Source organism: Oncorhynchus tshawytscha, linkage group LG07 (assembly GCF_018296145.1).
Source record: "Oncorhynchus tshawytscha isolate Ot180627B linkage group LG07, Otsh_v2.0, whole genome shotgun sequence".
NCBI lineage: Eukaryota > Metazoa > Chordata > Actinopteri > Salmoniformes > Salmonidae > Oncorhynchus > Oncorhynchus tshawytscha.
The window spans coordinates 15,508,479-15,533,299 of NC_056435.1; the positions used below are offsets into that span (position 1 = coordinate 15,508,479).

Below are 24,821 nucleotides of genomic sequence, written 5' to 3' on the forward strand. Positions count from 1 at the left end.
AGAGCTTTGACATTTTCACTCCAGATTGCATGGTTTGTTCGTGCAGTTCAGAGGGTAGCCTTTGGTTTCCTCTGTCTCCTGACCCAGAGCAGCATTCCAGTTCTTGATACACTCAAACCGGTGCGCATGGTACCTACTACCATATCCTGTTCAAAGGCACTTAAATCTTTTGTCTTGTCCTTTCACCCTCTGAATGGCATACACACAATCCATGTCTCAATTGTCTCAAGGCTTAAAAATACTTCTTTAACCTGTCTCCTCCCCTTCATCTACACTGATGGAAGTGGATTTAACAATTGACATCAATAAGGGATTATAGCTTTCACTTGGTTTTACCTGGTCAGTTTATATCATGGAAAGAGCAGGTGTTCCTAATGTTTTGTGCACTCAGTGTAGTTTTTTAAGGTAATACAAAGGCAGAGTGCAGTATCTGCATTTAAAGGGTCATAGGTCAAATCAGTAGTCATGGTTTATATGATAAACATTACTTAATAATAAGATGAGAAATCAGTGCATTTTTCTCTTACAACATATTTACTAGCTAGCTAGAAAAAAATCTGTAAAGCCATTTTTCTCAGTGTCACTGTTAATGGTAATGTGAAGAACAACATGAACTGCACCAAAGTCAAATTAGGATATAGCATTAGGCCAATGAGACATTGTCTAAGTTCTAAAATTCTCCGGTAGAATGCCTTCGTTTTATTTCTTCACACTCACAACTGTAAGCTATTTTCTGTAATTAGCTCGCCGTTAACTATTGTTGCGAGTTTATTTTCCTTTAATAACAAATACAAATTAGCTAAAGTTAAGACGTTGTCAGCTTTATGTTAGGGTCCAAAAAAAAGTGGGGTTCTAGCTAACAAGCTAGAAACTAACCAAAACATTGTTTCGAGAGTTGGTTTTAGTTGATTGGTTTGTTAGATTGACTTACACAAAATTAATTTTTACAATAATGGATTTATTCGTGTTAAAATACACCAGTTATGATATGTTGGACTACCAACCCTGATCATTTTTGTGTTTATACTTTTTCATCAAGACAACGACAAGTTGGATGTCGGACGACACTAGAATGTTCATAATGTCACTGCAACAACTGTCTACAGACATGACAATAGACATATTATAAACCAGCCTTTAATCTTGAAATCTTTGGTTGTTTAGTACACAACCGTACTTACTCTGTATAGCACATGGCCTCACATGTGAATCCTTAAAGTGATGGGTGGGCATAAGGCTTAGGTGTGTGACGATTATGAATGTGTGTAGACAAAGAAGAGCTCTCCAGTAGGTGCACTTGTAAGGACCGACACTGGAGTAGAGAAGCAGGTACAGGGAGTCAAACATTTAATTGGAACAGACATGGAACAAGACAGGAACAGCGCCAGCACACGGGTATACAAGGACATATGACAATCAATTTTGAAGCTGGGAACGGAGAGATATAGGGGAGGTAATGACAGAGGTGATTGAGTCCAGGTGAGTGCAATAATCGCTGGTGCGCGTGATGGGGGAAGGCAGGTGTGCGTAATGATGCTGGCAGGAGTGTGTAATGCTGGGGAGCCTGGCGTCCTCGAGCACCAGGGGGGAAGAGCGGGAGCAAGCGTGACAGCACCAAAACATTCAAGGGCCATTTTCTCAAAAGTGGGGTAACAAATTTCTCAACTTTCAAAGCAGAATTACTTTCCCATTGTTCCTCAATTGTAGTGTATGATATACCATTTTGTAGATCTGACTGTACTTTTATACAATGTAAAAATCACAACTTCAAATTTTGCTGCATAAAACAGAATAGAGCCGGTTGGTCACATTTTATCTCATATGATATGGAAGATAGCCTGAGTGCCAGTCTGTTTGTGCCATTATGCCAACTCCTTGTCACTCATTGTCATGACAAAAAGCATGGTTTGACAATGGCAGCAATGGAGTTGACAAGAGCAAAAAAACATCTGGGACCAGGCTAGAGGGAACCTAAAAATGACAAGAATTGTAAATGCTGGTCAGTTGGTTGTTCAGAGATGGCAATGTTCGCTAAATAGCCAGTGCGTCATCTATTACAATTAAGTCCCAAGCTCTGTTAAAAAGACAAACAGCCACCACATTACCACAACCTCATCCTTCCCCAATTATTGGCTGCCACTGGTTAAGTGCAGACACATTGTTCCAATTCGAGGGATGTAACCCCAAGTCTTAAATTGCTTTAGAGAAAGATAAAAATCAAAGGTCTAATTATTGTCTTTAGTGACAGTGTTTGAGAGTAGTGATATGTACTGTAGTTCAACTAGTAATGTAACTACATTTTGCAGTAGCTTGGTGGTAGTTGAACTTAATTCAAATATAGGTAGTGTTTTCAGTGGTTAATAACTTTTTTTGACATGTAGAGGTGTAGCTAACTATGGGAACTACACACTGCTTTTTGCTAAAAGAAAATACAATATGGGGGAAGTAAGCAATAAATTACTTTCTATTTTGGCATCAGACCTGCCTAATTTTAACTTGAAACATATTTTTTGTGTTTAATAGGACAAATTACACATTCTGATAACATTTTACCCTAAAGCGATCTGTTTTGCAATTTGTAGTCTGACATTTCAGATTTACATGATCATTTTTCAAGTGGTTTGGATGTAGTGAGTGCTCTGGACCTGGTTTTCATAAAGGATCTCTCTGTACTAAGCTCCGTTCACCTTTCCCTCGATCCTGACTAGTCTCTCCCAGTCCCTGTTGCTGAAAAACATCCCCACAGCATGATGCTGCCACCACTATGCTTCACTGTAGGGATGGTGCCAGATTTCCTCCAGACATGAAGTTTGAACGGAGAAAAGTACAGAGAGATCCTTGATGAAAACCTACTTCAGAGCACTCAGGACCTCAGACAGGGGCGAAGGTTGACTTTCCAACAGCACAACGACCTAAGCACACAGACAAGACAATGCAGGAGTGGCTTCGGGACAAGTCTCTGAATGTCTTTGAGTGGCCCAGCCAGAGCCCGGACTTGAACCTGATCGAACATCTCTGGAGACACCTAAAAAAAGCTGTGCAGCAATGCTCCCCATCCAACCTGACAGAGATTGGTTAAGTGCAGATCTGCAGAGAAGAATGGGGTAAATTCCCCAAATACAGGTGTGCCAAGCTTGTTGCTTCATCCCCAAAGGGACTCGAGTCTGAAATCGCTGCCAAAAGCACTTTAACAAAGTATGGAGTTTGGACACACCTATTCATTCCAGGGTTTTTCTTTTTGGCACTATTTTCTAGGTTTCCCTCACAAATGCCCCTGAATTTAGCGCAATCCATCATTCTGACCGGTTTCCCAGTCCCTGCTGATGAAAAACATACCCAAGGCATGATGCTGCCACCACCACGCTTCACTGTGGGGATGTATTTCTCAGGGTGATGAGAGGTGTTCGGTTTGCGCCAGACATAGCGTTTTCCTTGATGGCCAAAAAGCTTAAATTTAGTCTCATCTGACCAGAGTACCTTCTTCCATATGTTTTGGGAGTCTCCCACATGCGTTTTGGTGAACACCAAACATGTTTGCTTATTCTTTTCTGGCCACTCTTCCGTAATTCCCAGCAGAGTGTAAGGCTTAAACTGGTCCCATGGACAGAGCTTTGCAGCTTTTTCAGGGTTATCTTTTGTATCTTTGTTGCCTCTCTGACTAATGCCCTCCTTCCCTGGTCTGTGAGTTTTGGCCCTCTCTTGGCAGGTTTATTGTGGTGCCATATTCTTTCCATGTTTTAATAATGGATTTAAAATGGTGCTCCGTGGAATGTTCAAAGTTTTGGATATTTTTTTATAACCCAACCCTTATCTGTACTTCTCCACAACTTGACCTGTTTGGAGAGCTCCTTGGTCTTTATAGTGTCGCTTGATTGCTGGTGCCCCTTGCTTAGTGGTGTTGCAGACTCTGGGGCCTTCCAGAACAGGTGTATATATAATGAGATCATGTGACAGATCATGTGACTCTTAGTTTGCACACAGGTGGACTTTATTTAACTTAATTATGTGAATTCTGAAGGTAATTGGTTGCACCAGATCTTATTTAGGGGCTTCATAGCATAGGAAAGCAACTTTTCCGTTTTTTATTTATTTTGATAACAAGTGATTTTTTTCATTTCACTTCACCAATTTGGACTATTTTGTGTATGTCCATTACATGAAATCCAAATAAAAATATATTTAAATTACAGGTTGTCATGCAAATAAATAGGAAAAATGGCAATGGGGGTGAATACTTTTGCAAGGCACTGTATGGAGTCATGTAGTAACTAAAAAAAGTGTTAAACATTAAATATATCATTTTTGGGGGAATTCTTCAAAGTAGCCACCCTTTGCCTTGACAGCTTTGCAGACTACTGACATTAAAATAAGGATCTAACCTAACAAAATGTGGAAAAAAGTCAAGGGGTCTGAATACTTTCCGAAGGCTCTGTACTTCCATTCATTTTTTCAACTGGTACCCGTGGACCTTCAGACGGGTCTTCTGAGGTCTGTGGACATCCTAGAGCAAAACAACCAACATGTACGCGTTCGTGAGAGTCTCGCGAGAGTCTATTTGTGTGTAGCTCAAACTGTTCGGGCGCTACAGACAGAAGTTGGCAGATTGGCTGTACCGACGTCAGACGGAGTCCTAAGATGCATGTGGGGGTCGTAGAGCAAAACGTGTTCGTGAGAGTCTCATCTTTCCATAGAGGGGTCATAATAGCTTGTAGGCCAAACCGTTCGGATGCTACAGACGATTTTGTGAGAAGATTGAAGGTTCCCTTCTATTAGAAGCACCTGATGCAGGCTGGGTGAAATTAAATTAGGGCTTATCACAAACTTGGGTCCGCATGCCAGGGAGGACTAATTCAATTGCAGAGGCAGATGACCTGGTGGGAGCAGAGGCTAATAAGTAGAGACCTGCCAGTCAGAAGGCAGAGTTGGGTTAGAGCAGTGAACAGGGTCACTAAACAGAAAATATGCTCCACTTCCTTAAAAAATGTAAACTTCAGAGCATCTGTGTATAACACTGAGGCTACATTCAACATAATTAAGTCATAATTAAATATTGCTTGCTAATATGGACAAATGCAAAGACAAATCCAACATGTTGGAATAAAATGAAAGGAGAGTGGTTCATCTCAACGTGGAAGATATTAGTAATTTCTAGTGTGAATGAAACCATAAATACGGGAGTACCTGGGATCTCTCTCTACAGCAGCGTTTCCCAATCTCGGGTCCTTGGGACCCTAAGGGGTGCAGGTTTATTTTTTTTGCACTAGCAAATCACAGCTGATTCAAATAATTAAATCTTGATGATGAGTTGATTATTTAAAATCAGCTGTATAGTCCTTGGACAAAAACCATAACATGCAAACCTTGGGTTCCCCAGGACCGAGTTTGGGAAATGCTGCTCTACAGAAAAAGAAAGTCCAGATTCCACATGGGAAATAAATATAGACAGCCTTCATAAGTCAAAGCCAGTGGCAGAACAATTGGAAAACAGGCTACAGTAATGCTTTTATAAGAAATAGAATCTACCATTGCAATTAGGCCTAACTTAAAGAACACAGGTGGTAGAGAACCAGTCAGTGTGGGTCTGTGACATCTGCTCGAAAACTTTTGGATAATAAAAAAGTATTGGGTTTTTATTCTACTATTATTTCCTAGTATCATTGTTACCAGTCATTGCATTAAACAGTGACAAATACAATGAAATTACATACAGTACATGAAAATGTAATGCTTAGATGTGAAGTTCACAAGATGAGGACAGGAAGAGGCGACGATGCCCAATGAATCAAACATGCAGGTAAACCACTGCAGACACCAATCCAGGCACATCTAAGCTGTAGCTAAACGCAAACCCGTCTCCATTTAGCAGCCAACAACACTATTAGTCTCACACACAGAGTGTATCTCAGTGAAATCGTTCATTTGGATGAATATCAAGGCACTTTAAGCCCTTGAAAAGTCCACTCAACATGGGAAAAACACGAGACAAAACACAAAACAGTTGTATGACTCACACTGTAAATGAGATGCTGAATACAGTAGCATACACAATAAAATTGATCAAATGAAATTGCCTTCTCTTCACTATTTTGAGACCACATATTACCAGAAGGAATCAACAAAATGCCCAAGATGCACTTTTCACAAGCTGGCATGAAACACAATGTAAAGATATAAAGCACAATGCCATAGCCTAACATTGCATTCATTGAATGCACTGAGCTAACCTTAGAACTTTTTCAGGTTAGGGAGCAGTATTCGGAAGTTCGGATGACTGAAGGTGCCCATGTAAACTGCCTGTTACTCAGGCCCAGAAGTTAGGATATGCATAGAATTTGTAGTATTGGATAGAAAACACTCTGAAGTGATATTGCTGATATTGCAGGCAAAAACCCAAGGAGAATCCATCCTGAATTTTTTGAGGTGACCATCATTTAAAATGCCTGTCTATGGGAAAATCAAAGGAATTGCAGTTCTTTGGGCTTCCACCAGATGTCAACAGTCTTTAGAAACAGTTTCAGGCTTGTTTTTTGAAAAATAAGCTAGAATTTATAGTTTTTCTAGGTGGTTCTCATTTTGACTGTAGTGTTTTGTCGCGCGTGGATGAGGGCCTGCCCTTCGTTATTTATCTCCAGTAATGAACATACTATTCTCCGTCTTAAATTTGATCATTTATTTACATATTAGGCTACCCGAGGATTGATTAGAAACGTTGTTTGACTTGTTTGGACAAAGTTTATTGATACATTTTGGGATTCCTTTGTATGCATTTTGGATGAGTGGAACAGGTGGATTACTGAATCAAGCGAGCCAACTAAACTGACTTTTTTGAGATATAAAGAAGGACTTTATTGAACAAAACAACCATTTGTTATGTAGCTGGGACTCTTGGGATTGCAAACAGAGGAAGATCTTCAAAGGTTAGTGATTTATTTTAGCACTATTTCTGACTTTTGTGACGCCTCTGCTGGTCTGGAAAATGTTTTTAATGCTTTTTTGTGTAGGGTGCTGTCCTCAGATAATCGCATGGTATGCTGTCGCCGTAAAGGCTTTTTGAAATCTGACAAAGCGGCTGGGTTAACAAGAAGTTAAGCTTTTAAACAATGTAAGACACTTGTATTTTCATGAATGTTTAATATTACGATATTTGTATTTTGAATTTTGCGCTCTGCAATTTCACCGGATGTTGTCGAGATGGGGAGCTAGCGCCCCACCTTTCCCAAAGTTAACCAAATGTTAAATTCTGAACAAAGGGGTTTGACAAAGAAAACAAATAGGCAAGCACATGCTTACAGCAATCAATTAATTCCCATCACAAAACAGTGTAAGCTGTGTAAAAAAATCGACTTCAATTTACTGATTTTAATAGGGGCATGTTCTTGTTGTTTCAGCTTTAAGATTTCCATGGAAACAAAGGGCCTACATAAGGAGAGGAACTTCCCTTAATTTTCTCCTGACAGTGGAACAGGAGCACGCGCGCACACACACACACACACACACACACACAGATCTTAAGTTATGTCCTAGATGGTGGAGACACAACCAATGTAATTACTGCTGCAAAGTTTTAATTAGTAACAAAACAGACTATATAAAAGTAGATACTGTAATACACTCATATTGCCATGAGCTCAAAACTGTACAACTGCAGTTGAACATGCTGGCATTTATACCTCAGTTTAACCAAGCAGTGTCTGAAAGGAGCAACTGTTAGCCCCCTGGACCATTTGCCAGAATGGCCAAGTGGTCCCAGCAGTGCTCTGTCTCAGGGTCAGTCTGGTACAGACCCCATTGGTGTTCTCCAGGGCCCTGTGAGGACACACACACACACACACACACATTGGTATGCAGAAGCAGAGACACACACGCAAGCACACACACACGCATGCTCATGTACAAACACAACCACGCACACATGCACACACACACGCACAATACATCCTTTCACTGTTAGCAGTGGAAACAGATCTACTAGGACAGCAGGGTAGTATGTTACACCAGCTATTCAATAGCGGTGCGAACACCATTTCATCGAGTCGCCAAGTGACAGTTCAGTCATTCAGTCAGGGTGATGTTACAGATGATTTCTGCTATATTCAGAGTGGCGCATTGTTATCATTCAATTTAAGTTGACAGGAATTTCAGATGTACTCTCCTATCTGGGATTGACAGCAGGAGGGGAATTTCTTAGCTTGATTTCTCAGCTCAATGCCATCTAGAATTTGAAGCAGAAGTAGGATCATCAATGCTCTTTCAAACACCTTCACAATTCACTTCAACATCCTCTGTTCTGCTGGCTGCTCACTTGAGGAACACTGTCACGGTGACAGTAGGAGCACAGCGCATATTTCAAAGACATAAGAATGCAACAACAACCAAGTATTATGTAACAGAGGAGAGCACAGATATTGTCTTCAATTAAGACATTTACACATTTCAAAAACCTTTTCAAATTTAGATCAAACAAACAATTAATTCCAGACAATTCTACAGACACAGGAGTGTTCTGATATCAGCACAAACTGCCTACACCATGTCAACAGACGCCTTCACCACACACTGCATGCTCCCATCAAATCAAAAGGAATCCAACGGTCCAACTCACCTAAAAGCATGCTTGCACTATGTAGTGTGATCGTGAATACGCCTGAGTACATCCATGCAACTCCCCTCCTGGTCCACTTTGGCATTCTGCTGTCACTGCTAGCTCTACTGTGAGGACAGGGGAACACACGCTGGGGTGCGGTGGGGGGAAGAGGTGGCTGGTGCACTAACTGCCGGACTCACCCAGACAATAAAGCAGCTGTCAGTGGCGCAGCAGCCACAGCGGAGGTAGAAGGTAAACTGTAATATGTAGGAAGTACTAGGTAGGAACAGTTACTGTAGGGTGTAGGAGCTATGAAGGTACGAGTTACAGTAGGAGGTAAGCGGTTGGAGCAGGCACCGCATAAGTTACAAGGTAAGATGTAAGAGGTAATAGTGAGCGACTGTAGAGGGGTAGGAGGTAAGAGCTACAGTAGGTGAAAGGAGGTAAGAGGTAGGAGGAGATCAACCAGCTTAGGAGGTAAGATATAAGGTGTAGTGACAGTAGGAGGAAAATATATATGTATTTTTAAATGTAACCTTTATTTAACTAGGCAAGTAAATTAAGAACAAATTCTTAAGTTTTATAAGTTCCGCTCCTGGAGTTCGTTTCCCAGAGAATAGGACTTCAATCAGAGCTGACCCACTGCCTCTCTTTTGCTGTGTGTCTAGTTGTGTATGGCGAGCAGACACACACAGACACACAAAGGTGGCGTTAGCAAAGGACACTGTGTGATAGACACCTTTACACAGCAGGTGGGAGGTGGGGATGACACCGGTAGATGCCTAGACAGTGTCCATCCCCGAAAAACTCAAGTAATACTTTTATTTCCCATTTCTTTTGACCCACATTATAATCGCATAGACAAATTCAAGTGTCACACAAGCATGAATCAAATCAAAGTTTATTTGTCACATGAGCTGAATACAACAGGTGTAGAACTTACAGTGAAATGCTTACTTACAGGCTCTAACCAATAGTGCAAAAAAAAAGGTAGGTTAGGTGAACAATAGGTAGGTAAAAAATAAAACAACAGTAAAAAGACAGGCTATATACAGTAGCGAGGCTATAAAAGTAGCGAGGCTACATACAGACACCGGTTAGTCAGGCTGATTGAGGCAGTATGTACATGTAGATATGGTAAAAGTGACTATGCATATATGATGAACAGAGAGTAGCAGATGCGTAAAAGAGGGGGTTGGCGGGTGGTGGGTGGCAGGACACAATGCAGATAGCCCGGTTAGCCAATGTGTGGGAGCACTGGTTGGTTGGCCCAATTGAGGTAGTATGTACATGAATGTATAGTTAAAGTGACTATGTATATATGATAAACAGAGATTAGCAGCAGTGTAAAAAGAGGGGCTGGGGGGCGGCGGCACACAATGCAAATAGTCCAGGTAACCATTTGATTACCTGTTCAGGAGTCTTATGGCTTGGGGGTAAAAACTGTTGAGAAGCCTTTTTGTCCTAGACTTGGCACTCCGGTACCGCTTGCCATGCTGTCGTTGAAAGAACAGTCTATGACTGGGGTGGCTGGGGTCTTTGACAATTTTTATGGCCTTCCTCTGACACCGCCTGGTGTAGAGGTCCTGGATGGCAGGCAGCTTAGCCCCAGTGATGTACTGGGCCGTATGCACTACCCTCTGTAGTGTCTTGCGGTCAGAGGTCGAGCAGTTGCTGTACCTGACAGTGTTGCAACCAGTCAGGATACTCTTGATGTTGCAGCGGTAGAACCTTTTGAGGATCTCAGGACCCATGCCAAATCTTTTTCATTTCCGGAGGGGGAATAGGCTTTGTCGTGCCCTCTTCATGACTGTCTTGGTGTGTTTGGATCATTTTAGTTTGTTGTTGATGTGGACACCAAGGAACTTGAAGCTCTCAACCTGCTCCACTACAGCCCCGTCGATGAGAATGGGGGCGTGCTCGGTCCTCCTTTTCCTGTAGTCCACAATAATCTCATTAGTTTTGGTTACGTTGAGGGATAGGTTGTTATTCTGGCACCACCCGACCAGGTCTCTGACTTCCTCCCTATAGGCTGTCTCGTCGTTGTCGGTGATCAGGCCTACACCACTGTTATGTCGTCTGCAAACTTGGTGTTGGAGTCATGCCTGGCCATGCAGTCCTGGGTGAACAGGGAGCTCCAGTGTTGAGGATCAGCGTGGCAGATTTGTTGCTACCTAACCTCACCACCTGGGGCTGGCCTGTCAGGAAGTCCAGGATCCAGTTGCAGAGGGAGGTGTTTAGTCCCAGGATCCTTACCTTAGTGATGCGCTTTGAGGGTACTATTGTGTTGAACGCTGATCTGTAGACAATGAATAGGATTGTCACAAAAGTGTTCCTTTTGTCCAGGTGGGAAAGGGCAGTGTGGAGTGCAATAGAGATTGAATCATCTGTGGATCTGTTTGGGCGGTATGCAAAGTGGAGTGGGTCTAGGGTTTCTGGGTTAATGGTTTTGATGTGAGCCATTACCAAAACACTTCATGGCTACAGACGTGAGTGAAACGGGTCTGTAGTAATTTAGGCAGGTTGCCTTTGTGTTCTTGGGCACAGTGACTATGCTGGTCAATACATGTTGGTATTACAGACTCAATCAGGGACATGTTGAAAATGTCAGTGAAGACATCTGCCAGTTGGTCAGCACATGCCTGGAGCACACATCCTGGTAATCTGTCAGGCACTTATTGATAAAGCCAGTGACTGATGTGGTGTACTCCTCAATGCCATCGGAAGAATACCAGAACATGTTCCAGTCTGTGATAGCAAAAAAGTCCTGTAGTTTTAGCATCTGCTTCATCTGACCACTTTTTTATAGACCGAGTCACTGCTGCTTCCTGCTTTAATTTTTGCTTGTAAGCAGGAATCAGGAGGATAGAGTTGTGGTCAGATTTACCAAATGGATGGCGAGGGAGAGCTTTGTATGAGTCTCTGTGTGTCAAGTACAGGTGATCTAGAATTTTTTTCCCCTCTGGTTGCACATTTCACATGTTGATGTAAATTTGGTAAAACTGATTTAAGTTTCCCTGCAATAAAGTCTCCGGCCACTAGGAGCGCCGCCTCTGGGTGAGTGGTTTCCTGTTTGCTTATTTCCTTATACAGCTGACTGAGTGCAGGCTTAGTGCCAGCATCTGTCTGTGGTGGTAAATAAACAGCCACGTAAAGTATAGCTGAAAACTCTCTAGGCAAGTAGTGTGGCCTGCAATTTATCACAATATACTCAGGCGAGCAAAATCTAGAGACTTCCTTAGATTTCGTGCACCAGCTGTTGTTTACAAATATGCATAGACCGCCCCCCCCCCCTCGGGATTGGCAGGGGCGTGCTCAAGACTGGAGGACCAATGGGAAGTGGGCCGCAATCACACACTATTGGCAAGACGGGTGTAGTAGTACACACACCACAGTCCCTGTCCATTGTCACTCAACAATGGTATTTTAATAATGGCCACCTAATATTTGAAAATACGCACACACCGTGCCTGTGCAGGCCAGTGTGTGTGTGTTGGGATTGGCAGGGGGTGTCAAAACTATAAACATAACAGAATGGTCCAAATTTCTCCTCTGAGAGGCGAACCCAGGACCTTCAGATTGGTCTAGTTAACACAGCCATAATGTTATGAACCCTGCCTATTCCTAACCATGTATCTTCTTAAAATCAGATTTGAAATCTAACCTTAACTTTAACCCTAATCTTAATCACACTGTTGACCTTATGTCTAACCCTAACCTTAAAGTATGTCTTTTTTAAATATGTGAATTTGTGACTGTGGTAACTCTTCAGATCCCATGGCGGTGGCGTTAACGCTTACGCTATGAACCCTGTCATGAACGCATTATCTTGACACACTTTATACGGACAGTATGGTAATAACAGGACACTTATGTCGTTGTTCAATCACTCAATACTGATTGAACATTTATTTTTCTTGCTTGGTTAAATGGGATCTTAGTGACCACAGAGTCAGGGCACCCTTTCAACATACCATCTGAAAGACGGCACCCTACACAGGGCAATGTCCCCAATAATTTGGTATAGTTTAACCTGGGTGCCCTAGCACCCCCTGGCCACTGTTTACTTCAGGTTTTCAGGAATATGGATGTATTTCAAGGCCTACCTTCAAACTCAGTGCCTCTTTAATTGACATCATGGGAATATCAAAATAAATCAGCCAAGACCTCAGAAAAAACATTGTAGACCTCCACAAGTCTGGTTCATCTTTGGGAGAAATTTCCAAACGCCTGAAGGTACCACGTTCATCTGTTCAAACAATAGTACACAAGTATAAACACCATGGGACCATGCAGCCTTCACACCGCTCAGGAAGGAGACGCGTTCTGTCTCCTAGAGATGAACCTACTTTGGTGCGAAAAGTGCAAATCAATCGCAGAGCAACAGCAAAGGACCTTGTGAAGATGCTGGAGTAAAAAGGTACAAAAGTATCTATATCCACAGTAAAACAAGTTCTATATCAACATAACCTGAAAGGCCACTCAGCAAGGAAGAAGCCACTGCTCGAAAACCACCATAAAAAAGCCAGACTACGGTTTGCAACTACACATGGGGACAAAGATCGTACTTTTTGGAGAAATGTCCTCTGGTCTGATGAAAGAAAAATAGAACTGTTTGGCCATAATGACCATCGTTATGTTTGGAGGGAAAAGGGGGAGGCTTGCAAGCCGAAGAACAACATCCCAACTGTGAAACATGGGTGTGGCAGCATCATGTTGTGGGGTGCTTTGCTGCAAGAGGGACTGGTGCACTTCACAAAATAGATGGCTTCATGAGGCTGGAAATGTATGTGGATATATTGAAGCAACATCAATACATCAGTCAGGAAGTTAAAGCTTGGTCGCGAATGGGTTTTCCAAATGAACAATGACCACAAGCAAACTTCCAAAGTTGTGGCAAAATGGCTTAAGGACAAAAAATTAAAGGTATTGGAGTGGCCATCACAAAGCCCTGACCTTAATCCAATATAAAATGTGTGGGCAGAACTGAAAAAGCGCGTGCGAGGAAGGAGGCCTACAAACCTGACTCCATTACACTAGCTCTGTCAGGAGGAATAGGCCAAAATTCAGCTTGTGGAAGGCTACCTGAAACGTTTGACCCAAGTTAAACAATTTAAAGGCAATGCTACCAAATACTAATTGAGTGTATGTAAACTTCAAACCCACTGGGAATGTGGTGAAAGAAATAAAAGTTGAAATAAATAATTCTCTCTCCTGTTATTCTGACATTTCATATTCTTAAAATAAGGTGGTGATCCTAACCGAGCTACGACAGAACATTTTTACATAGATTAAATGTTAGGAATTGTGAAAAACTGAGTTTAAATGTATTTGTCTAAGGTGTATGTCAACTTCCGACTTCAACTGGGAGTCCTCAGACTGTCTTATAAAGGGAAACTTGAGTGGCAATTATAATAAACTGCGCTATTTTCAACCTTCAAATCCATATGGTTCCCTGTGGATTCCTGACAGCAGTATTTGAAGAAGAATATCAAAGCTGTAGTGGGGTTTACCTCAAATTGAAGTCTGTTTCTCGGCCCCTCCCCCCTTGGTAAGAGCATAAATCCTTAATTTTGCAGAAAATAGGAAAATGTGGTTTCACATTAAGAATATTGAATCTTGTATGATATCACACCATTCAGTTTATTCTCCAAGGACTTACTTGCACAATAACAATTCGGTACGAGACAGAAACCTCAGGACTAGAATACACGATTGGTGAACACCAAGCCAGAAGCACAATGATGCCTTTGAAGTACCAAACAAGAAAGTCAAATATGTGTACAGAGACAAAGTGCTCAGTGCTGCTGTTGGAATCCTGAATCCCCTTTGAAATGAATCTCATATTTAAATTTAACATCTCTCTTTAGAGAGAAGAGCCCATGGCTGCAAAAAGGAGAGACACATACAGATTGAATTCTCTGTTATCAGAAATAAGTTTACCTGAGGGTTTTTCAAGTCTAACAGAAAGGAGTTAAAGGGATAGTTCACCATGTGTGAATTTTTAGCATATGTACTGCTTTTGACTTTTAACTTTCTTTCTGAAAAATGTTTTGAACATGTAGCAATGTTAGTGGAAATGGATTGAATCAGCTTGCGGTGCATTGAAAAGTATGAGGAACGAGAGGTGGAAGGGGAAGCATAACATGAGAAACAAACTTGAAATTAAATACAATTATATCATCCTATTGGTAAATCAGAAATAAGCTAATAAGTCACCTTTAACCTGCTAAGCAACTCCATTCTCCAGTTTGTAGTGGTCATACAATGCTGTGTGTCCTTTATTTCACAAACAGATCTGGTTTTCCTTCACAAGCAACTCCTCAAATTTGTCAGATTTTCACAAAAGGCCCTATACAAATGTGTAGGTTATATACTCTCACACAAACAGCAGGCTTATATATTTTGAATGGTTGGTCAGATTGGAGAACCTATGTCAGGTGTGGCATAAATGCTATCCTGTGTAACCAACCCAGCCTGTAACTCCACCATCGTAATGCCATGGGTAAACCACAGTGATGACAGCAGCTGTCTTTGCTCTCCCAAGGTCCCAAACATAAAACGTGGCCAAGGCGCTCCATTCTTGTCTTCTGTAAAACTGGTGTGTCACACCTTGATCTGTTTCACCTGTCTTTGTGCTTCTCTCCACCCCACTCCAGGTGTTGCCCATCTTCCTCTTTATCCCCAGTGTATTTATACCTGTGTTCTCTGTTTGCCTGTTGCCAGTACGTCTGGTCTTGTCAAGCTTACCAGCGTGTTTTCTGTGCTCCTGTTTTCCTAGTCTCTGTTTTTCTAGCCCTCCCGGTTTTGACCCTTTCTGCCTGCCCTGACACTGAGCCTGCCTGCCTGACCAATCAGCCTGCCTTGACCTCGAGCCTGCCTACCCCCACTGTACCTTTCGGACTCTGACCTGGTTTATGAACTTCTGCCTGTACCCGACCTGCCCATTGTATTTCAATAAATACCATCTGCCTCCTGTGTCTGCATCCTGGTTTCGCCCTGGATGCGTTATAGGTATGTGTCTCAATTAGCAACCTATTACCTAAACTACTTTTGACCCGAGTCCAATGGGCCCTGGTTAAAATAGAAGTGCACTAAATAGGGAATATGGTGGGGGTCAATGACACCCCTGACTTAGACATCTTGAATTGAAGCATATACAAGCACCTCTTATTTATTCACACCATCATACCATTAACCAGAGCTGAAGCATTATGCTACAGAACCCATATGCTCTCTACACCATATCCGGTATTGTCTTAGTAAAGATGTTCTGAGGCTAACATAATGCTGTCCTGTCTCCTTACCAATACAAACGCTTGAGTATTCCCCTCAACACAACTAGCGTGGTGCTGTGTGTAGACTAAGCTACTAGACTTAAGTAACAGTGAAATTCAACTGTGTCATGATCTATAATTGTATCTCCCAGTGATAATGGCCTTTCATCCCAAACAGCTGACACACTCATCAATCACAGTTCATACACTCCAGCTTTAATTTCCACAATGTTCACAACATCATTAACATTGAGTAGAACGGGACAGACCTTCCAGGTAATCTTTGTGCTGAAATACCCTTTTAGCATTGGTGGGGGTGCTGTATGTGTGACAGCGTGAATGAGGCAATGGAGTCATCGCTCTCCAACTGTCACTGTCATTTGAGCTGACGGAACATACTGTGGAAAGAGGTTGGTAAAAGTGCAGTTTTGCTTTGCTTCATACAGTGCCAGATGAGAATAGACCAAAGGAAAGACAAAACAGGCAGACAAACAGGCAGGCAGACAGGTAGACAGACAGGTAGACAGGTAGACCAACAATAGGTGTGCTGTGCAGTGCAACGAAACCCAAACCACACAAAATGTCAGGATTTATCAAACAAAGAAATGTGGTTGGGCCAGTGCTAACAACCAATTTGAAGGCATTTTTACAATGCTGTGTGTTTTGACCTATAGTGCTGTATAATTACAAGTTCAAAGAGTAACAAGTCCACCATTCCATTATTTTTATTGGCACCATTCACAACAAAATAATACCTTCAATGTCTCAGTCTAACCAGTCAGAGGTGGGAGCTTCAAGCTCTTGAAATAAAATAAATATATGCACCGTTTATCAATGCAGTGTTTAGCAAGCTTGGGATTTGAATAATGCCAGTAATTGGGTGGGAGCCTTCTGAAACTTACATTGGGTTCTTCTTGATCTCAGGATCTGGTGCCTAGGCTTTGGCATTCTGGGTGTGTCCCAAAATGCACCTTATTCCAATATGGTGTGCTAAAAACTTAAGGGGCTAATCCTTAAGTTTTAAAAGTCGAAGCCGTTGGGGGGGGGGTTACCAAACTGACATATTGAAATGTTTTAAGGTGGTCACACTATGGATCATTGAACTATTTGATTTGGAATCTTAGGACCCCTTTAGGGATAATTCTTTGGGGATAATATATTGAATTTGGACTTTACTACTGTAGCCCAGAGAAACACACTGAATAACACATTCATAAATGGCAAAAAACTATAGAAAAAATACATATACACCGTACCGGTCCAAAGTTTGGACACACCTATTCATTTGAACCTACTTTTTCTATTTTTAACCCACATCTACTTCATTTGAACTATTTTCTACACCATAGAGTAATAGTGAAGACATCAAAACTATGAAGTAACACATGGAATGATGTCGTAACCAAAAAAAGTGAACCTCTTGAAGCTAGTGGGCACTATTTTTATGTTTGGATAAATAACGTTCCCAAAGTAAACGGCCTATTTCCCAGGACCAGATGCTAGAATATGCATATAATTGACATATTAGGATAGAAAACACTCTAAAGTTTCCAAAACTGTCAAAATATTGTCTGTGAGTATAACAGAACTGATATTGCAGGCGAAACCTTGAGGAAAATCCAATCAGGAAGTGCCTCTTATTTTGAAACCCTTCTGTTCCTATGCATGCCTATCCTCCATTTAAAGGGATATCAACCAGATTCATTTTTCTCTGGCTTCCCTAAGGTGTCAGTCTTAAGACATAGTTCCAGGCTTTTATTTTGAAAAATGAGCGTGAAAGATCACATTGCGTAAGTGGATAGGTGGGGGCTCTTAGAGTGAGTTTTTGCACTACAGAGTAAAGCCGCCATTGTTCCTCCCGCTGTTATTGAAAAACCTACACACTCGGTTGATATATTATCGAATATATATTTTAAAAACTACCTGAGGAATGATTATAAAAAACGTTTGACATGTTTCTGTGGACATTATGAAGACTATTTGGAATTTCCGTCTGCGTTGTCGTGACCGCTCTTTCCTGTGGATTTCTGAACATAACGCGACAAACAAACGTCGGTATTTTGGGTATAAAAATAATCTTTATGGAACAAAGGGAACATTTGTTGTGTAACTGGGAGTCTCGTGAGTGAAAACATCTGAAGATCAAAGGTAAACGGTTCATTTGATTGCTTTTCTGATTTTCGTGACCAAGCTTCCTGATGCTAAGTGTACATTATGCTAGGCTATCGATAAACTTACACAAACGCTTGGATTGCTTTCGCTGTAAAGCATAATTTCAAAATCTGAGACGACAGGTGGATTAACAAAAAGCTAAGCTGTGTTTGGCAATATTGAACTTGTGATTTCATGAATATGAATATTTTTTAGTAATATTATTTGACTGTTGCGCTATGCTATTCAGCGGTTGCTGACCCCAAGGGCTCTCTATGGTCAGGGCGTGACAGTACCCCCCCCTCCCCCAAAGGTGCGGACTCCGACCGCAAAACCTGAAGGGTTAGGGTGGGCAACTAGCGTTGGTGGCGGCCCGGAGCAGAGAAAGGCTCCGGCCATGGAACGGGACTGGACGCCATGCCTGGACTGGGCACTGGCGCAGAGGAAGGCGCCAGCCATGGAGCGGGACTGGACGCCGTGCCTGGACTGGGCACCGGCGCAGAGGAAGGCTCCAGACCGTTGACCGTCGCTGGAGGCTCCGGACCGTTGACCGTCGTTGGAAGCTCCGGACCGTTGACTGTCGCTGGAAGCTCCGGCCCGTGAACAGTCGGTGGAGGTTCCGGGCCGTGAACAGCCGGTGGAGGTTCCGGGCCGTGAACAGCGTCTGGAGGTTTCGGCGGAGGCTCATTTCCTTAACCAGTACGGTTACCTTTATATGAGTCCCCTGACACTTGTCGGGGTCCGCAAAACTGAATAATCAAAATGAAACCGAACAGAGCTAGAAAAGTACTAATTGCTTAGGACTAACTATAACCTTTCAGAAAGCAGACACACACTTTCTATTGCCCATTGATTGTATTTGGCTTGAAACAGACCTTACCAGACAGAGGTTGCTCTCTGGTTTCGTGATGAAGCCAAGGTGTGGTTAAATTTATTCTGCCACTGTGTATTCTTATTGTTTTGGCCTCAGGCCTACATATCACGGTTGCAAGGCATATAAACTAACCGGTTATAGAGCAACCAACGCAATTATAACACCACATAGGTTGTTAAATGGCTTTTTCCCCCCATTGATTTTACCCACGCACCGCTACTGGCAATACCAAAGCTACTATTTGATCTCCAAAGACATTCCTCACATTATTCATCTAATATTTGATCTTGGTACAACACTAAATCAGCAATGTGTCGGTTGTTAGAGTTGACTTGACTAAAAGTAATTAAATAGCATTGAACTCTCATATTAACGTGCAAAGACGCACAAATTTCCAAAAGGTACCCACTTCAGTTGTACTGAAATTGCAATTGCAAAGTAATGATATAGTGCCATTGATCCTTGCATCCATTGCTCCGTCTATGAATATGAGTGTATTACATTACATTTTTCCCACCCCAACCCCTTAGTTGTTCTCAGGGCTTAACATCACAGAAGAGACTTCAAAGATTCAATTAACCCTCCTGTTGTGTTTGTTTCATGTTAATTCATTCTGTGTTCCTTGTCCTAAATGACCACCCCATTATAGCTGATTATAAATCCATAATTATACATATATTATCACCTAATGTTGTGTTAGATCTTTTTATCAACTTAAGTTCTTGTGAACATTACAAGTTTTGAACTTCTATTTGTTATTTATGGCCTGTAGGCCTCATTGACCTGAGCTCATACAACTTGTTTTTGAGTTTTAAAAAAATGCATAATGTTTGGATTATTTTGACTATAACAAATACTCAGATGAAACATATTGTGCTATTTATCACTTTGTGTCAAAGTGTATTAAGGACATTTGTTTTGAAACCATTTCAACATTTTAAATAGTGGCACAAATTAACATTGGTTTGAGTTCCCGGTCAAAATGTATTCGTAAAGAAAGGACATAGGCCCAAAACCACACTTGAAAACTTTACCATATTACAAAATGTATGTCTGAACGCACTAAAGAACAACAAACATTAAAATGTTCACAATCTGTCAATCAACATTTTGTGTGTTCTCATGCACATGTTGGAAAATGCGTGGTGGTTGTTGCATGTGCCTGGACTTGGGTTATAGATGAGTGGCAGGCTCTCCACCCACTTGTGCCAAACCTATCTGATTGCTGCCAGCTTGTCTGGTTGACGGCGGCCTGGTCATGTATCATGGTTGTCGAAGCGAATCACCCTTGACAACACGGGTGAAATGTCTGAAATGACATAGTGGCACGACCAGACTCTGCATCCCATAAACTGGTGGTAGATTGTTTCTGGACCTGTACACGCCAGCCAAAATCAAGAGACCCACGTATGCTTGAACATCTGTCTGGTCTACCTACTTCCAGTTGTCTTTGTAAACGTGTCTCCCCTCCAAGTTGGTCATGTTGATCACTATAGTTTCAATTGACTGTCAAACAGTTCAAATCAGGATTTTATGTCATCAACCCGGGATATGGCGTATCTCGTTGGCCCTGGGCTCATCCTGATAACATTTTCAGCTGACAGCTGACCTCTCCTCTCAGGTGGGGAGGAAGACCAGGACAAATTCCCATTCTTTGTTCCTCCAGACTATGAGCTGGTTATACTGTGGAGGAGCAGTGGACTGCGAGGCTAAAGCATCACACCAACAGGGTCGTGTTCATTAGGCAAGAAACAGAAGAAAGTGGTCCGAAATGAAGGGAAATGGAGTAAAACAGGTAGGTACTACCTGGATTTGTCCAATAGAAATGTTAATTTTCGTTTTCCCTTGCAAAATGCTAAAGGATTTTTTGCTGCGTACACTAATGAACGCAACCCAATATAAGGGAGCCTAAGGCCGAGTATTAAGCAGAGTGACATGGTGTGAGAAGGCGATATGGAGCCCCCCCCCCCTACCACCGTAAAGCTGATTTAAAGCTATTCTCCACATTAATACTGTGTCTATTGATCTACAGTAATTGAAGTACATAAGCTGGAAGAACATAATGTATAATGCTGGGCATACATTCAAATCCAGACAACACCAATAAATACAAATCAACAGGCATTAGAATTGTCCAATATACTGGGTGCAGGGCAGCCACACTCATTTCTGCTGGCCCATGGTGAGACAGACAGGCAGACATGCAGACATAGATAGACGGTGTGATATTGACCTATTGAATGAGCTTTCTGCATAATGACAGAGGAGAAAACTCCAGACTCCATATAGCTCTTTCAGCAAACAAACACACACAGTCACGCATGCACAGATGCACAACCAAAGAAAATACACACACAGTCACAAACCCTCACACAGACAGACACACACAGTCATGATTGACTGTTACAGAATACAACAGCCCTTATTCTAGTATCAACAATCTATGGTCACAAGCTGTATGCAAACACACACACACACACACACACACACACCTTCTGATTCCCAAGTAGATGAGTGGAGTACATACACAGACACACGAATGGAAAACTGTAATTTATCTGGTAATTTGGGGTATTATCAACAGTAAAATAGTGTAAAAAGATTTACTGAAGCATACTGTAATTTATGATGCGTTGTGGGAAAGGTTTGTGTGCAGTAATTCCTTCCCACAGAAAACAGGACAGTACCGTGTTATTGGAGTGCCAAAACCATTTTGACCAACAGTGGGTGCATGGTATTGCTGTTTCTGGCACATTAACATATTTAAACAATGCTGCACCAATTTAACTGGTATGTAGTAGTAGCGCCCCATGAAATGAAAATGTATAGGGGACAGATTGGAATGGCATCAAGTCTTAAACCTTGTTGAGCATTTTGACATGTCCTTTTGGTCAGTTTTGCCCTGTAGTCGCAGCCAATTTGAAAGCATTTGATAAGACCTCTAGAAGTGCAAGTGATTTAACATACCAAATATGAATTGATATGCTGTAATGTGTAAACACATTGGCTATCAGCCAACCTGCTTGCACCAATCCCATGTAATTACAGTATAATACTGTGAAATACAAATCCCATCCGCCCTTAAAGAATTTAACTAATTCAGCTATTCATTCTATACAATTACATTAGCATTTACCTTTTTTTAAACAGTATAATACAGTCAATTCTACAGTGTTTTTTACTGTGTGTCATTACTCAGTACTTGCTTTGATACTGCATTTAGATTACAGTAGTTGTACTCCAATATGAAATACAGTAACTTACTTACCACTAGCTGCCTGTAAGTTACTGTCAAATTCACGACATCCTCTTTACAGTGTGCTATAAAGAGTTGTCCATAACTGTGTATTCAAAATACTAAACATCATAAAAAATTGCTTCTCAAATGTCAATACAAAAAGACAATCAATCAAAAAAAATCTGTTGGCATACTGTAACCTAACAGAGACACTGTATATCAAACACGTATTCACTCAAAGCAGGGAACAACTACTATGAAATCAATAAACTGAAAGAAATGTCAAAGTCATGCATTTGCTGTACTGTTACCAGCTTCGAGTTCTCTCAAGCACAGCACTACTGAAAACAATCAGCAACAACGGAACAGCGTCGCTCACCTCGGCTCAGTAGACTGGTCCACATATTCACACACACACAACTCCTCCCTCCCAATGCTGAATAGAATCTGTGTCCTCCTATGTTAAAAGAGAGATCGAGAGAGAGGTAGGTGTGTGTGTGTGTGTGCGCGCTGTGTGTGTGTGCGCGCGTGTGTGTGTGTGTTTGTGGAGGGGGGGCAGAGAGAGACAGAGAGAAGGAGATTGAAGGAGAGAGAGGTGGACTAAGAAAGAGAGAGTAGGGGAAAAGAGAAGGGGACTAAGAAAGAGAGAGAGTAGGGGAAGAGGGAGAGGAACAGACAGAGAAAGAGAGAGCTGAGGGAGAGAGAGAAAGGGAGAGAGAGTGAGCGAGAGAAAGAAATGCTGCACTGTGTTGAGTGGTGAAGAACTAGTGCGCCTTGCCTCTGAGCCTTATCGTCAGTGTGACAACACACTTTAAGATCAGCACACCTCCGCAGCTCCCTAGACACTGGCTGATTTCCCCCTGAGCAAAACCCTTCACTCAGTGGGAAGAAAGAGAGAGTGACACGCGCACACACACACACGCAAGCTGGCACGCACATGTGCACAGGCACACACACGCATGCACGTACACACAAACACAGATAAGCCATGCCACTAGAGATAACAAATGAGGTGAAGAGAGACTAGTTCACAGTGACACTTCTGAGTAAGTTGTAAATAAGTGTATGTGTGTGTATGTATGTGTGTGAATGTGTGTGTGTGTGTGTGTGTGTGTGTGTGAGAGAGAGAGTGTGTGTTTGACGTTCAGAACATGTTATAACATAACATTCCTCTCACTATCTGACCAAGCAGCTAACAAGCCGATAGCCTGTCTACTCTTGTTAGTCTCTGTCATCTTTCTCACACATGTATGCACACACGGTTTAAAGTGAGAGAAATCAAATGACACACGTGCACGTAGTTTCACGGGGCCACCCGCAAGGTGCGAGCAAACGTGGTATGCCGGTGACACACACACATACACATTTTTAAAGAGGAAGAAGACATCTCCATCAAATTTCAACTGACATATACCTATTGGCATTTCCTTTTTAATCTCTGAACCTTCAGTGCCTGTGAGTCCCTATTAGTGGTTGCCAAGTTTAATCCCTGTATGAAGGAGTGGGAGGGCTGGGGTCTTCCTGGCGTCAGCAGGGCCTGGCACGGTCCAGGCATGGGATATATAAAGCAGGACTGGCACGGAGAGCCAGGCACACAGCACCAGGGAGCCTGGCCGTGGCCACAGTGTGATGGCATGGCCTGTGCCAAGAGAGAAAGGGAGAGAGAGAGAGAAAGAGAGAGAACCTCCTGCCAAATGTATGACCATATTATAGACACATATTTCCCTCAGATTACACAGACCCAAATAGAATTCGAAAACAAATCCAATTTTGATAAACTCCCATATCTATTGGGTCAAATACCACAGTGTGCAATCACAGCAGCAATATTTGCGACCTGTTGCCACAAGAAAATGGTGACCAGTGAAGAACAAACACCATTGTAAATACATCCAATATTTATGTTCTAATACTTTAACACGTACTTTAACTATTTGCACATCATTACCACACTGTATACAGACATAATACGACATTTGAAATATCTTTTGGAAATTTTGTGAGTGTAATGTTTACTGTTCATTTTTATTGTTTATTATCTATTTCACTTGCTTTGGCAATGTAAACACGTTTCCCATGCCAATAAAGTCCCTTAAATTGAAATTGAATAGAGAGAGAGCAAGAGAGGAGAGAGAGAGAGATGACGGACTAGAATTACAAACACTGAGCTCCCGACAGAGACAGAGCATGTGTTCTCACTGACACAGAGTGAGAGCCTCAACATGTGCCAAAACGCCACAAATGTTCCACCTTCTGATATAGCAAACATATGTCTCGAGCCTTGGGGAAAAACATGAGGGATGTACTATGGCCGAAATAAAACAAAGCTTCTGAAAAGATCTTGGCTATGTAAAGCTCCTCAAATATACTGTGTGCTGCCAAGTCAATGGTGCTGGCCAGGAGTAATACTGAGAATGATGAAATACAAGGACAGTAGCCATAGGGGGTGTCGCTGATTCAAACAACTTTTTTTCATGTGGGATATATTTCAACCTCTCTCTCATGTCAATCTACAAGAGCAGACAATAACGTGCTACGTAAAGAGTGTGAAAGTGACCTTGGCGTGTGAAAGCAATGCATGCACAGCAGTCCGCCACAACCCCCGACACTACACAATGCTACGCTATACTTGGGTACACTACACAACAAGCTAGTCCCAGTTTGTTCCCTATCACTTTACTTGGCCATAATCCTTGC

General features: G+C 42.0%; 1 protein-coding gene across 3 annotated transcripts in view; it reads right to left on the reverse strand.

Annotated features, from left to right (window-relative positions):
- The window catches only part of LOC112220188 (zinc finger protein 385B-like), a 150,988-nt gene that overhangs the window by 72,110 nt on the left and 54,057 nt on the right, over window positions 1-24,821 (reverse strand). Inside the window, exon 1 of one of the 3 annotated variants that reach the window (XM_024381876.2) lies at window positions 22,504-22,637. The exons of the other annotated variants lie outside the window; for them this stretch is intronic. Coding sequence (XP_024237644.1) covers window positions 22,504-22,528 — 25 coding nt within the window. The 5' untranslated portion in view covers window positions 22,529-22,637. Of the gene's footprint in view, window positions 1-22,503; window positions 22,638-24,821 lie in introns of those variants that run through there. 3 annotated transcript variants of the gene reach the window in all.